Source organism: Vombatus ursinus, unplaced genomic scaffold, assembly GCF_900497805.2.
Source record: "Vombatus ursinus unplaced genomic scaffold, bare-nosed wombat genome assembly UNPS02014818.1, whole genome shotgun sequence".
In the NCBI taxonomy this organism is placed as follows: Eukaryota; Metazoa; Chordata; class Mammalia; order Diprotodontia; family Vombatidae; genus Vombatus; species Vombatus ursinus.
Window position 1 is genome coordinate 19,372,341 of NW_020954596.1, and position 13,803 is coordinate 19,386,143.

General features: G+C 39.1%; 1 protein-coding gene across 1 annotated transcript in view; it reads right to left on the minus strand.

Annotated features, from left to right (window-relative positions):
* CLNK (cytokine dependent hematopoietic cell linker) overlaps positions 1-13,803 on the minus strand; it is a 112,088-nt gene that overhangs the window by 41,325 nt on the left and 56,960 nt on the right. The window contains 3 exon segments of the mRNA XM_027836060.1: positions 3,387-3,465; positions 5,375-5,393; positions 11,576-11,603. Of these exon segments, the coding sequence (XP_027691861.1) occupies positions 3,387-3,465; positions 5,375-5,393; positions 11,576-11,603 (126 nt within the window).

Genomic DNA, 13,803 nt, shown 5'->3' on the forward strand with positions numbered 1-13,803 from the left:
ACATATGATCTAGAAATGTGTTTTTATTATTGGCTAGTTCTTTGGCTTAATTAAAAAAAACTCAACCCAATAAACATACTGTATATTTCTGGTTTCCATTGTCCTAAAAAGAGACCTGGAGTAACAGTGTGCTCATTGCAGATTCAAATGCTAACAGTTCATACAATCACAAAAATATGGTCTTAATTCTGTCTCCCTCTTTCACGCCAAACTTCTATTGATTTCAAGACCCATGAATCAAAAGGAAACAGGACAAAAAAGATCAGAACTCTTTTTCAAATACTAGGTACATAATCTGATTAAAATCAATTTCTCTGAATTTTTTCCTTGATCTCCAAATTGAAGTAAACCAATATTTATTAAAGCACCTACTATGTGTAATAGACTCTGCTATGTGCTGAGATTACAGAGATAAAACAAAATAGTCTCTGCCTTTGAGGAACTTAGATGAATTCAGAACAATGTTGGGAGAGAAATGTCCTTGGAGAAATGATTGAACATTGTAGTGCAAAAAAAAAAATGATTTCAAGTAATAGGTGATGGTATTATAGTAATAGCTTACATTTATATAGTGCTTTAAAGTTCATAAACTGCTTTCCTCATTAACCCCCTGTCAAGTAGTTTTTTGCAAGTTTGGAACCTGAGACTATCTGAAATATGAGCCCACTAGAAACCTACCTTAGATTCAAGTGATTTAGGGGTCAATACCTACTCAAAATCATGACTCATGAGCCCCCACTGATGTATTTACTTCTACTAGCCATCCAGGAGACACAATAGTCCAAACAAAAGCTTTTTAATCAAGCAGTACAGCAAATACGGGGTATGGTGTCCCATAAATTTTCATACAGCCTGTGAAGGGGGGCATAGACCAGGGGTGGGGAGCCTGCGGCCTTGAGGCCACATGTGGCCCTCTAGGTCTCAAGTGTGGCCCTTACAAAGAGCCTCCAGGCTACAGGTTCCCCACCCCTGGCATAGATGATGTGTGTACCTTGGCCAAACAAGATAGGGAACACAGTGGATAGAGTGCCAAGACTGAAGTCAGGAAGTTCAGGAAGTTCAAATCTGGCCTCAAACACTTACTAGCTTTGTGACCCTGGACAAGTCACTTAACCCTGTTTGCCTCAGTTTCCTCTTCTGTAAAATGAGCTGGAGGAGGAAATGGCAAACCATTTTATTATATCCGATAAGAAAACCCCAAATGGGGTCACAGGGAGTAAGAGATGACTGAAAATGACTAAACAACCACAAACAGTGTATTTCCTAACTACAGGTGCTTTCTATTTGTGTTCTCTCCATGCATGTTAATTCTTTGGTCACTAATGTTCTTCTCATCATCTGACTGGCTTGTTAAAATAAACCATCATTCAGGACTCATGAACTATAGTTTTGAGTAGGAGTACCCCAAGTACCACATAATTGTTATTCTTGTTTAATAGGTGAGGTGAAAGACCCCCATGGCTAAGAATCATTGGAGGGCTGGCTTAAGGTCAGGTCACCTCAGGCTAAGTCCACTGCTGTCTCTATTACCCCAGGCTTCAAAGTCAATTGGGCATTTCCATCTTTTTAGTCTTGTTTCAAAAAGAACTGGCCTTTTCAATGATGGCAAAAATGTTTGGGAAAGAAACAGTTTGGTAGAGTTCTCATAGCCTCACAGAGGCTGTCATTTTCTTAATTGTGAAATTAGGTTCTCCTGTTCAATTTTCAAAAAACTTCTGGTTTAAGGAAATCTGATATTGTTTTTGTGGGGGAAATCGTTATAGCTCAAATAGATCATTTTTAGTTCAACCAAACAAACACGTATTCAATGCCTGCCATGTGCCAAGCATTGTGCTCAGCACTGTGGATACAAAGACAGATATGGCGCAGGCCCTGCTTTCAAGGAGTTAGCAATCTCTCTGGGGACTAGAGGACAAAGACACACATAGCTGGAACAGAAAGGACAATGAGATCAATAAAAAATACATACTATTGTCTAACACAATGTTGGAAGAAGTTCAAAGAAGTAGAAATCACTTTCACCTAGGAGAGTTGAAGGAAGACCTGGGGATCACTTTGTGGAGGTTAAATTTGGATGTTAGGCTTTAGAGGAGGGGAGGGACTTAGAGATGGGAGAGGGAGAGGACATTTCAGGTCTGGGAGGCCCAGAGAGGCTAAATCATCTGCCTGAGGCTACACAGGGAGGAGGAGGCAGGAGCAGGATTTGAACATAGGTCCTCTGACTCTTAAGCCCAGAATTTTCCTATCTATATCATGCTGCATCCATAGTATGTGTTATTCACATGTGAAAATGGGATAGTCTTACTTGAACTACCTCCCTTGTATGATTATTGTGAAGAAGGTGTTATGAAAATCTTAGGCATAGGGTTAAAGACTGGATCTGTGATTTCAATGTTATAGGGAACTCCTTGAATGAGGAAATCCTTCCTACTAATATAAGGAAGCAATTTCTCTGCAACTTAGAGCCTCCGAGAGTGGCTTGGAGCACTAAAGGATTAAATAACTTGCCAAGGGTAACATAGCCAGTATGTATGAGAAGCAAGACTTAAACCCAAGTCTTCCTGACTCCAAGACTACGTCATACTGCTTTTGGTCTACAAACCTTCATGGTGATATATCATATCATTTGTTATTAACATTATTACCCCTCCTCAAAAATCCTTCTCTGATACCTAAAAATGTGAAAGAAAAAATTAAACATATTGATCAATGAGATGACCAACCAGGAGGATTCCAGAAGACCAATGATCAAAAATCCTACCCATTTCCATTCGATCAGGAAGGTGATGGGCTCAGGGTATAGACTGTGATAGGTATTTTTTGGTACAACCAACACAGGAATTTGTTTGGCTTATATCATATACTTGTTACAAGGGTTTTGTTTTTGTTTTCACTGTGTATGTGCAGTTTTTTTTTGGAGGGGGTTTTGGGGGAGGTAGGAGGGAGAGAAAATAAATTTATTAATTGGAAAGACTAAAATTTAATAAAGAGTTAAAGACATTTCCAATCTTTCTTACTCCAATTGCTTAGTATCAGTGTTAAATAATACTTAGTCCTTTGAAGAAGAAGTGTGTGTGTGTGTGTGTGTGTGTGTATGTGTGCGTCCAGCTAGAGAACCTCTGAGTCCTCAGAAGCCCCCTATCAATTACCTATATTACAACAAGGAAGTTCAGTGAGACTGCCTTTAATAACCACCTTTCCTCATGGCTTTCTAGGGCAGGCAACCATCACTAAGGCTTTCTGTCTCCTTCCCCTTCACAATATAGATATCCATAGTTTTTTTTTTCACTTCTTCTCATGCATCATTTCACACATAATTATGAGACATTGTAAATTGTCATGAGCCCATAAGCCATAATCTAGGAAGGGAATTCCCAGGGTCCTACCTGGCAACAGGAACAGAATGATCCTTCAGATGATGCTGTGTCTGGCAAGGCACAACAGGCCTCTTCAGGTGATCTGGAACTTCATAAACAAATACAATTCCATCCAAATCACAAATGACAGATGATTGAGTGAAATTATAGAGCACATGGGAGATACTATAATTTTGACCAAACACAATCCATATCTCATTGGAATGGCACCTCCAGCTTCTAACAGGTCTATGGAGACTCTAAAACATCCATTCTGAAGCTCACCTTGACCCCCAGGCCATAGGCAATAGACATCCTTAGCTCCTAGATGCTTTAGGATTTTTTTTTTCCGAAAAGTGTTCCCTAAACCTTTTTGGTCCAAAAAAGTTTTTTGGCCTTGCTAGGGAAAGAGGAGAATGCTAACTTGAACTCAGTGATCTCTAAGCTTTGAAAAAAGAGTATGCATTTTTAAGCTGGAGAAGAGAGGGCTTGGAGGGTATGTGATCACAGTTCCTCAAATATCTGAAGAGACTTCATATGTCAGATGAAATAAGAATTATTTTGCTTGGCCTCCAAGGACAGAAGTAGGAACTATGTGTGGAAGTTTCAGGGAGACAGATTTTTGCCACAGTATATGGGAGAAATTCCTTACTAATTAAATCTAGCCAACAATTGAATGGTCTGCTGTGGAGGTTGGTGACTTCCCTGTCACTGAAGGGGTTTAAGAAGAGGAAGGATGACTATTTGCTGGGGGCATTATTGTTCAGTTGTTTCAGTTATGTCCGACTCTTCAGGTCTTCATTTGTGGTCTTCTTGGCAAAGACAGTGGAGTGTTTTGCCATTTTCTTCTACAGCTCATTTTACAGATGAGGAAACTGAGGCAAACAGGATTAAGTGACTTGCCTGGGGTCATGTTGCTAGTAAGTGTCTGGGGCCAGATTTGAACTCAAGTTTTCCTGACTTCAGGCCTGGTGCTCTATTCACTGTGCTACATAGCTGCCCTGGGGAGGTTATAGAAGGGATTGTTTCCTCATTCAGGTTGAAATTGGAATAGATAGCCTATTTGATCTCTTCTAATTCTAAGATTCCATGATTTTGTGAAATTCTCTGATTCTTGTTTTTCTCATATGATTAGAGGAAGAGAAGAAGATGATACCTGTGTAAGATGCTTGCAAGCAAGGGGTGGGGAGATTTCTTCGTAGGAGACTAGCAATGTTGGGAAGCTACCTTTGACCCTCACATATAATGGGAAGGAAGAGAGACAGTAATAACTAACCTCTGTCCCTTTGAAAGTTGGCCTGCCTGTTATCTTTAGTGAGGGTGCCAAAGATTTCTGATTTTATCTTGTCGTTCAAGAGTTCAGCCAGCTGTTTGTCCACCACTCTACCCACACTATCTCTATGCTTACACCCCCCTTCACATCCCTAATTATACCCCCACCTCCCCACCCCCACATTATCCACCCTTTCCCCTTCCACCCTAGCTATCGCTACTTTCACAGTATCAATAGAATGTGATTTAAAATCTAACCTACTGACCAATATCTAACCTATTGACAACAAAAGGACCTCATATCTCTGTGAGGATCAGAAGTATGGTGGAACACTAGTTTGGAAACTGTCTGAAGCAAAGGAAAAGAGGCCCTGAAGCTGGAGTCTCTGAAGGTGAACATTTGTATGTGGCCAAATTGTTTATAAGTAGGAAGGGAATGGCTGGGGACTAATGATTCTTGGTTTTATCTCTAGTGAAAAAAAAATTGTGTAACACAAGGTTGAAACTAATGGATAGAGTATGGGTTTTGGTATATGGGTAAATTTTAATTTTGTTTGTGAACTCTTTCTTTGCATAGATTAGAGTTGGCTGCACACTGAGCTCTACGGATGCAAAGACAAAGTGACACACATATACAGGTTCTTCTGTGATTAAAATAATGAATAGGATTCCTTGACCTGAAGCACTTATAATCCAAGTATAGATATGTAAGAAAATATTATAACCAAATAATATAATGAATGTACCTTTATCTCCTTGATGCACCTGTATAGAAAGAATAAGAACAATGATTCTAAATGACTCAAAAATAGAAATTCCCAGAAGATTCAATAATAGAAACTTGAAAATACGTAGGTAATATTATTATTATTCAATAATAGGAATTTCAGAATAGAAATAATAAAATAAAATTCAATAAGAGAAAAAGAGTTCAGACAAAACTGACCCAGACTTATTTTTATAACCAGGGTAAATTGTCCTGGTTAAGAAAGATTACTTTGGGAAGAAAAGTGGGTTAGTCATTTTGATTCTTAGTATCTCCTTTCTGGTAATCATTAATTGGCCACCTTAGGGTTTCTAAATGCTCTGTAATTGATGTGTACTTTCATTTAGAATTTGTAACCTTAGGCTTGGAGTTCCCCACATGGATGAAGTTAAAAAATTTTCAAAACGCAGATCAGGCAAAAAAACAAAAAACAAAAAACCCTCATGACTTATTCCATTCCCTGAAGTAAGTTTCATACTATAAATTGGAATGCAAAATCTTTGATGTGACCTTGGTCTTTTGTAATGGAAAGAGCTTAAGACTTGGCTTCAGAACTGAGCTCTAGTTTTTGATCTTTCACATACCAGCTGTATTACCATGCAGCCTCAGCATAGTTCAGCAGAAACAGTGCTCGTTTTAGAGGTAAAGTAACTGGGTTCAAATCCTACATCTGCTAATTATTAGCTTAGTGATCAAGTCAATTAATTTCTCAGGACCTCAACTATAAAATGAAGGGGTTGGATAAGATGACCTCTAAAGCAGAGGTGTCAAAAATACAGCCTATACCACTCCCCAGTGCCATGGAACCAGATTAAATGTAAGTGGGAAATTATAATATAATAATTCTAAATAAATACATTTATTATTAAATAACAATGAATATATAATTAATAAAATAAAATAAATAATAAAAATAAAATGGAATATTGTTGTTGTTGTTCAGTTGTTTCTGATTCTTCATGGCTCCATTTGGGGTTTTCCTGGCAGAGATACTGGAGTGATTTGCCATTTTCTTCTTCAGTTCATTTTACAGATAAGGAAACTAAGGCAAACAGGGTTAAGTGATTTGCCCAGGGTCACACAGTTTGTAAGTGTCTGAGGCAGGATTTGAACTCATGAAGATGAGTCTTTCTGACTCTAGGCCTTGAGCTATACCCACTATGTCACCTAGCTGTCCTACAATGGAATATATGATATTAATATGTGTTTTTCTCAGACAATATGTGAACTGCAGGAATCCTTATGGATGATTTCATGGCCCCCATTTCTATTTGAGTTGGACACCACTGCTCTAACATATTCATTCCAGCTCTAAATATAGGAATTGTAAACTGGATTCAATAAGCAACCCAACCCTCAGCAGGATATTTTCAAGGCTATTCCACAGTGCTTTATATACTTTGTCATCAGTAGTTAACATTAATTTTACATTCGCTGAGGATGAACGCAAGACTAATTGCCGTGAATGGAGTATATTGGAAATGCTCTATACTTGCTGTATGAAAATGGGCCAGTAATTGAGTCTCCATGACTTTCACATAGTCCATTGAAGCCAAGTGCTGTCATGGGAGTCAATGAGAATTGTGTCTAAATTCCAGCTCTTCTCACCTTTGTGGTTAAACTCCTCAAAAAGGCTATCTACAGTAGGTGTCTCCACTTCCTCTCCTCTCCTCTCACTCTTAACTCCACTAGCTTTGACCTCATCATTCCACCAAAAGTTACTAATTGCCAAATCCAAATGCCTTTTCTCAAGCCTCTTTCTTCTTGACTTTTTCTGTAGCCTTTGATATGGTTCATCACCCTCTCCTCTTCGACACTCTCTTTTCTCAAGGTTTTCAGAATACCACTCTCTCCTGGTTCTCCTCCTACCTATCAGACTTCTTCCTCTGTCTCCTTTGCTGGATGCTTCTCCAGATCACACCTTCTAACTGCAGATGTCCTGCGAGATTCTGCCCTGGGCCCTCTTCTCTTCTTCCTCTGTATTATTTCACTTGGTGATCAGCTCCCATAGATTTAATTATCATCTCTATGCTGATGATTTTCAAATCTACCTATCCTGCCCTAACCTCTCTGCTGACCTCTAATCTCACATATCCAATTACCTTTCAGACATTTCAGATTGGATATCCAGTAGACATCTTAAACTCAACATGTCCAAAACTGAACTCATTATCTTTCCCCCTCAATAATCCCCTGACACCTTTCCTATAACTGTAGAGGGCAGCCCCATCCTCCCAGCTCCTCAGGCTCACGACCCAGGTATCATCTTCAACTCCTCACTATTTCTCATTACTCTTCCCTCCCACCCCTCGCCCCATAGCCAATCTGTTACCAAAGGCTATAGCTTTCACCTTTACAACATTTCTCTAATATACCCCCTTTCCTCCTCTAATATTGTCACCACTCTGGTACAGGTCCTCATCACTTCATACTTGGATTATTGCAACAGCCTGATGTTAGCTACCTGCCTTTACTCTCTACCCAGTCCAATTCATCTTCCATTCAGGCAACAGCGGGATTTTCTTAAAGAGCAGGTTTAAGTATGTCACCACACCCCTCTCATCCTCCATTAAACTCCAATGGCTCCCTATTGCCTTCAGGATCAAATACCAAATCCTCTGGCATTCAAAGACCTTTATAAACTAGCTCTCTTGCCTCTACCTTGCTAGTCTTCTTACCCCTTACTCCCAAACATGCAGTCTTTGATCCAGTGACACAGGGGTCTCCTTGCTGTTCTGCGGACAAAATAATTTACCTCTTGGCTCTGGGCATTTTGTCTGGCTATCCTCCATGTCTGTAATGCTTTCTCTCGTCATTTCTGCCTAATGGCTTTCCTGGCTTCTTTTAAGTCTCAACTAAAATCCCATTTTCTATAGGAAGCCTTTCCCCAAACGTTGCTAATTCCAATGCCTTCCATCTTTTGATTATTTCTTATTTATCCTGTATGTGGTTGGTTTGTACACATTTATTTGCTTCATGTCTTCCCCATCAGACTGTAAGTTCCTTGAGGTTAGGGACTGTCTTTTGCTTCTTTTTGTATCCCCAGAGCTTAGCACAGTGTCTGGAACATAGTAGGCACTTAATAAGTAATTATTAATTTTTATTTACCTCCTATATGATTTTGGGCAATTAATTTCTCTTTCTCTGGCCTCAGTTTTTTCACCTCTAAGATGAGGAGGCTGGGCTAGATGGTTCTAAAGTTTCTTTAAGCTGTAAATCCAATGGTGTCCTTTTAAAAATTATTGCCTTATTAGAAATAACATTTAACATCAATATAAACAATGAAATTTGCTTATTAACTTTTAACATTTAATTTAACTGGTTTCAACACAGGTATGATTACATTTTTCCAATCCCTCCCTCTAAGGACTCATCACAATTTTTCTTGAATCATTATCATTCACTTTTTATCATATGACCCATAATTATTATGTACTCTATTCTTCTGGTTCTGCTTTTTTTTTTTACACCAAGGATAATAAAGATCTTCCCAGATTTATTTATATCCCTCATAATTTTCCTTCTTAATTATATTATAAAATCAAGCCTAGATGCAAACTGGTCATTTGTCCCTAGACAAGTCACTTAAACGCTATCTATCTCAGTTTCCTCAACTGTAAAACGGGGGTGATCATAGCACCAATTATATATGTGCAATTAGGGTTTTTTATAGTCATATCTCCTCACATCTGCAAAGAAGGGAGGAAGGTGAATTTTCTCAATTTTTTTTTTCTGGATCCAAAGCTTGTGATCAAAGACTTTTTAAAGAGAGACCATGATTTTTCATACACACACACACACACACACACACACACACACACACACACATACACACGTACACACTCATTTAAAGTGTTTGCCAGGGCCTGCATACATTTACATTCGTAGCTAGTTAGTACAAAGGTTAAGATACACACCAAATTAAAAAATATGTCCTGCACAATGTCCAAGGAGAAGATGGAGTCTCTATTATTAGAGGAATTCTCTAGATGCTCCTGTCCAGGGACAACATTGTTCTGATTTTATCAAGTCCTGGGAACACTACAGTACTTCCTCAATGACAGATAGAGAGAGCATTTATTATCTACTCACTATATACCAGGTACTGCACTAAGTGCTGAGGATACTTATATAAGAAAGCAAGACAGTCTCTGCTCTCAAGAAGTTTCCATTCTAATAAGGGTCTTCCCTTAACATAATAAAGGTTCCCCAACACATATAGGATAGCTAGAAGGGATAAGGTGGAGGAAGGGGGGAGCTGGGGAGGGAGGAACCTGTTTGTGGTATGGAGATGGCCAAGAAATGAGAAGGAAACCAGAGTCAGACAAGATAAGGCAAAAGCTCTCTGATCAGAACCCAGGGTTGTTCCAGGGCTAATTGTGCCCCTTGACCTCATCATTATCACTAATGGGGAAGTCAGAGCTAGGCACCTCTTCTCACAAGCCTGACCAAAGGTTATGGTGCGGAGGGGTTGAAAATGTTAGCCCAGGTGGGGATAGTAAGACAGTGAAGTGAAAGCCTGGATCAAGGCAAAATAAGTCAAAACCTTACCAGTCAGAGCTCAAGATGGTTCGGGGGATAGAGTCAATGAAATCTACCATCATTCAAAATAATTAATCTTAGTTATCCACTATGGAAAAATAAAGTAGATAAAAATGTGTATTGCACAGGTTATGCTATGAAGGTTGTTTGATAACTCATTGAACTAATCCAACAGCATATCAGAATACTAGTACATTAATGTATCCTGGATGTATTGTCAATCTGCAATATTGACAATAATAGGAGCCCAAATTGAACAGGATTAAGAATTCCTATTGTACTGCTCTTAGAAAATTGTACAGTAATTCCAATGATAGCAACCTGCTTGCTGCTACAAAAGCCCATCTTTTTAATGCAAGTATCCTCCTACTGATTCTCTATAGTTGCAAATTACAGAATACCATGATCTCAGAAGAATCAAAATCATAAGAGACTTAAGGAGCAATGGAAACACATACAGCGGACCTAAGTAGGCTACAGTGTAATCTGAATGGTTATTTATGTGTGAGAAGTGGGATAAAAGACAGTCAAGTTTCTATATGATTGGGAAAAGAGATGGGTTTTGGTCTACTTATAAGAATGAGTAATGGACAACCCAACTGCTGCACTGGTATTCATGAAATATTGACAGGATCAGCTCAAGCACATTGTTGAGATACTCTGTGTAGGTTCTGCAAAAGAGATGTAAACAAGATTTGTACTAGGGATAAAAAAGAATGGAGGTGTTACGATTTGTACCAGCTGAATTAGTGCTAAGATCGATGATTTGTTAAGTATCCTTGAGACAGTTTCTTCCCTTATTTGTTTTTTATTAATAATTTCTATTAGTCAGTCAGTAAGCATTTATTAAGTGCCTGCAATGTGCCAGGCACTGTGCTAAGTGATAGGGATACAAAGAAAGGCAAAAGACAGTCATTGACCTTGAGGAGCTCACAATCTAACACGCAAACAATTATATCAACAGGATATAGGCAGGATATTGGAGATAATTAACAAAGGCAAGGCACTAATGTATAGAAAAAGGAACTTAATTGTAGTTTTACGAATCATAGACATTATAATTAAAACTCTTGGCCCTCATTGTAATGCTGTGCAAACTGTAGGACCACCTTTCCTAGAATGCCTCATTAAGGTGCCACTTTAAGTGCCTCATTTCATAGAATCAGGGAATGCAGGAGATGGATGAGTCTCTGGAGATCTTCTAATACAACCCCTTCATTTTACAGCTAAAGTAACAGAGGACTTGAGAGGTTAAGTGACTTGTCTCAGGTCATGTAGTTCACACTGGACCCATTGCATCTTACTCCAAGGTTAGGGGTCTTGCCACGAAAACACACTGCCTCTATACTAACCCTTAACAGATGGTATAATCCACGACTTACAATGAGTTTTGTGCTATGCTAAATAACATCATACGAAGGTTTCCGGTATATTTTATGTGTCTCTTGCTGAAAGTTCTGTGACATTGAAAGATATACTTTCTCTTTACTTGAAAAGGTCTCTATTGTGTAATGGTATGGTCTGTTTAAATCAGTTCAGTTGCAGATACCTAGACTACTGTAAAAGCATGTGCTTTCGTAATATAGAATTTGTTCCCCTTTATCATTTTTTTATGGTACTGAAGGAGATGCCTACTTACATCGCTTAAATCCTTCAAACTGATCTGTCTGGAAGAGAGAGAAATATATGGTTACATAAAATATTTCATAATAATCAAGCTAAAATTATTCCAAGTCCTTAAAAACTTTGATTACATTTTCATTGCTAAATTAACAGCCCTTGGTCTGGGGAGAAATTTATAGCTGCTATATAAAAGTAAAGCCAGGTTATTTTTCCCATAATTTTCTTGGAGAAAAAAGTTATGATCCGCTATAAAAGGTGGTGACAGAAATGAAATTAATCATGAGAAATATAAGATGTCCAAGTTCATTCGTTTGGGAGAATTTTAATACCTTCATCTTTCCTTCTGACATTTTGTTCACCATGTCAAACTTCATTAGAAAAATCATGCCCACTCCTGTCACCATGGTTTTAAAGCTCCTAGTTATTCACTTTGGGGAAGTGTAAATAGTTTTCAAAATGAAACTGTCAAACCAGGCAGAATGGGAATGATAAAATGTTAGAACTCTAAGCGATCCAAGAGAAAAAGATTATTAGGTTCAGTCAGAAGAACTGGGTTCTTGCCCCATCTCTGCTACCTACTGGTTTTGTGTCCTTGGGTAAAACAGTAAACAACCCGAGTCTCAGTTTCCCCATATGTCAGAAGTGGATCATAATACTTATATAATGACTCACATTTCTAGCACTAAGGTTTAGAAACCACTTTCCTCAAGTACTAGCATTCATGTTTAGGGGATGAGGGAGAGAGAGACACAGACAGAGACAGAGACAGAGACAGAGACAGAGAGACAGAGACAGAGACAGAGAAGGAAATGGAAGAAGAAAGAATAGAAAAGAAAATCAAGACAGAGCCCTAGGATACATGTGGGCTTGGGGACAGGAAATGGATGATGATACGATGATAATGAACAGAAGTATGAGAAGGAGTGGTCAGGTAGATAGGAGGAGTACCAGGAGACAGCATTTTCCTGAAAGTTGAAGGAGGTCAGCATATCCTGAAAGAGGGAGTGGGGCTTGGTTAATAGTATCAAAAGCTGAAGAGTGATTTCAAAGGCTCTGGCTCCAGAAAGGCCATTAGAGGGACAAAAGTTCAGTCAAACATCCTGCTGTTTTGCCCATAGAGTGTCAGAGGGATGATTTGAAAGATATTTTGACTGAAATGTGTGTGTGTGTGTGTGTGTGTGAAGTGAAATTACAGAACTGGCCAATCATATTTTAAAGATGCAGAGATTTGGCTTTAAACTAGCAAATCACATGGGAATCGGAGAGCTCCTTTTTTCTCACACCTTCAATGTCGACCCATACAGGGTGGAAAACGATTACTCTAACAGCAGGGAGACAAGGAGACCATAGCCAACTGACAAGGCTGCCGCTGTCTGGCTGACTGCAATTGATGCAGTTGATTTCTAGATGTAAACCAGTCCCTAAACAGACGCCACCACTTGTTCTGATTGCCTAAAACCTATCCCATTTTTGCATAGAGAGAAGAGCTTGGTTTTACAGAGAGCAATTCATGTTAAAGTGTTTTACGTAGCAGCTGTTGTGGGTGCAAAGACAGAGTGGCTGCTGCTGGTCATGCTGGCTGAGGAGCTAGAACCCAGCTGCCAGTGTCAGGAATCTTTTGTTCAAGATGAAAATAGACCAGAGTGAGACAGCAACAAAAAATCATAATAGGGTTGTTGGTGCCTGAAATAGAGAGCAATTAAAAGTCAAGACTGCCTAGCAAAAGGCTTTGTTTAGAATAAGCTAGAAGAGTTCCAGTTTCCTTCCTTTCTTCCTTCTTTCCTTCTTTTTCTTTCATTCCTTCTCTCTCTTTCTCTCTCATTCCTTCCTTCCTTCCTTCTTTCCTTCCTTTCTTCCTTTCTTTTTTCCTTCCTTCCTTCCTTCCTCCCTTCCTTCCCTCCCTCCCTTCCTCCCTCCCTCCCTTTCTTCCTTCCTTCCTTCCTTCCTTCCTTCCTTCCTTCCTTCCTTCCTTCCTTCCTTCCTTTCTTTCTTTCTTTCTTTCTTTCTTTCTTTCTTTCTTTCTTTCTTTCTTTCTTTCTTTCTTTCTTTCCTTGGATTCACAGATTTTTAGACCCGGAAGAATCTCTAGGAGATCATCTTAATGCTATCCTCCTTTCAAAGATGAGGAGGAAGGCCCAGAAAGCTACTGACCCCATGGAGCAGAAAACGTGTGAGGCCTGGAGACACACAACCTGGGGTTTCCTCTTGACCCTGTTATCACAGAGCTGTGTGACATTGAGAAAG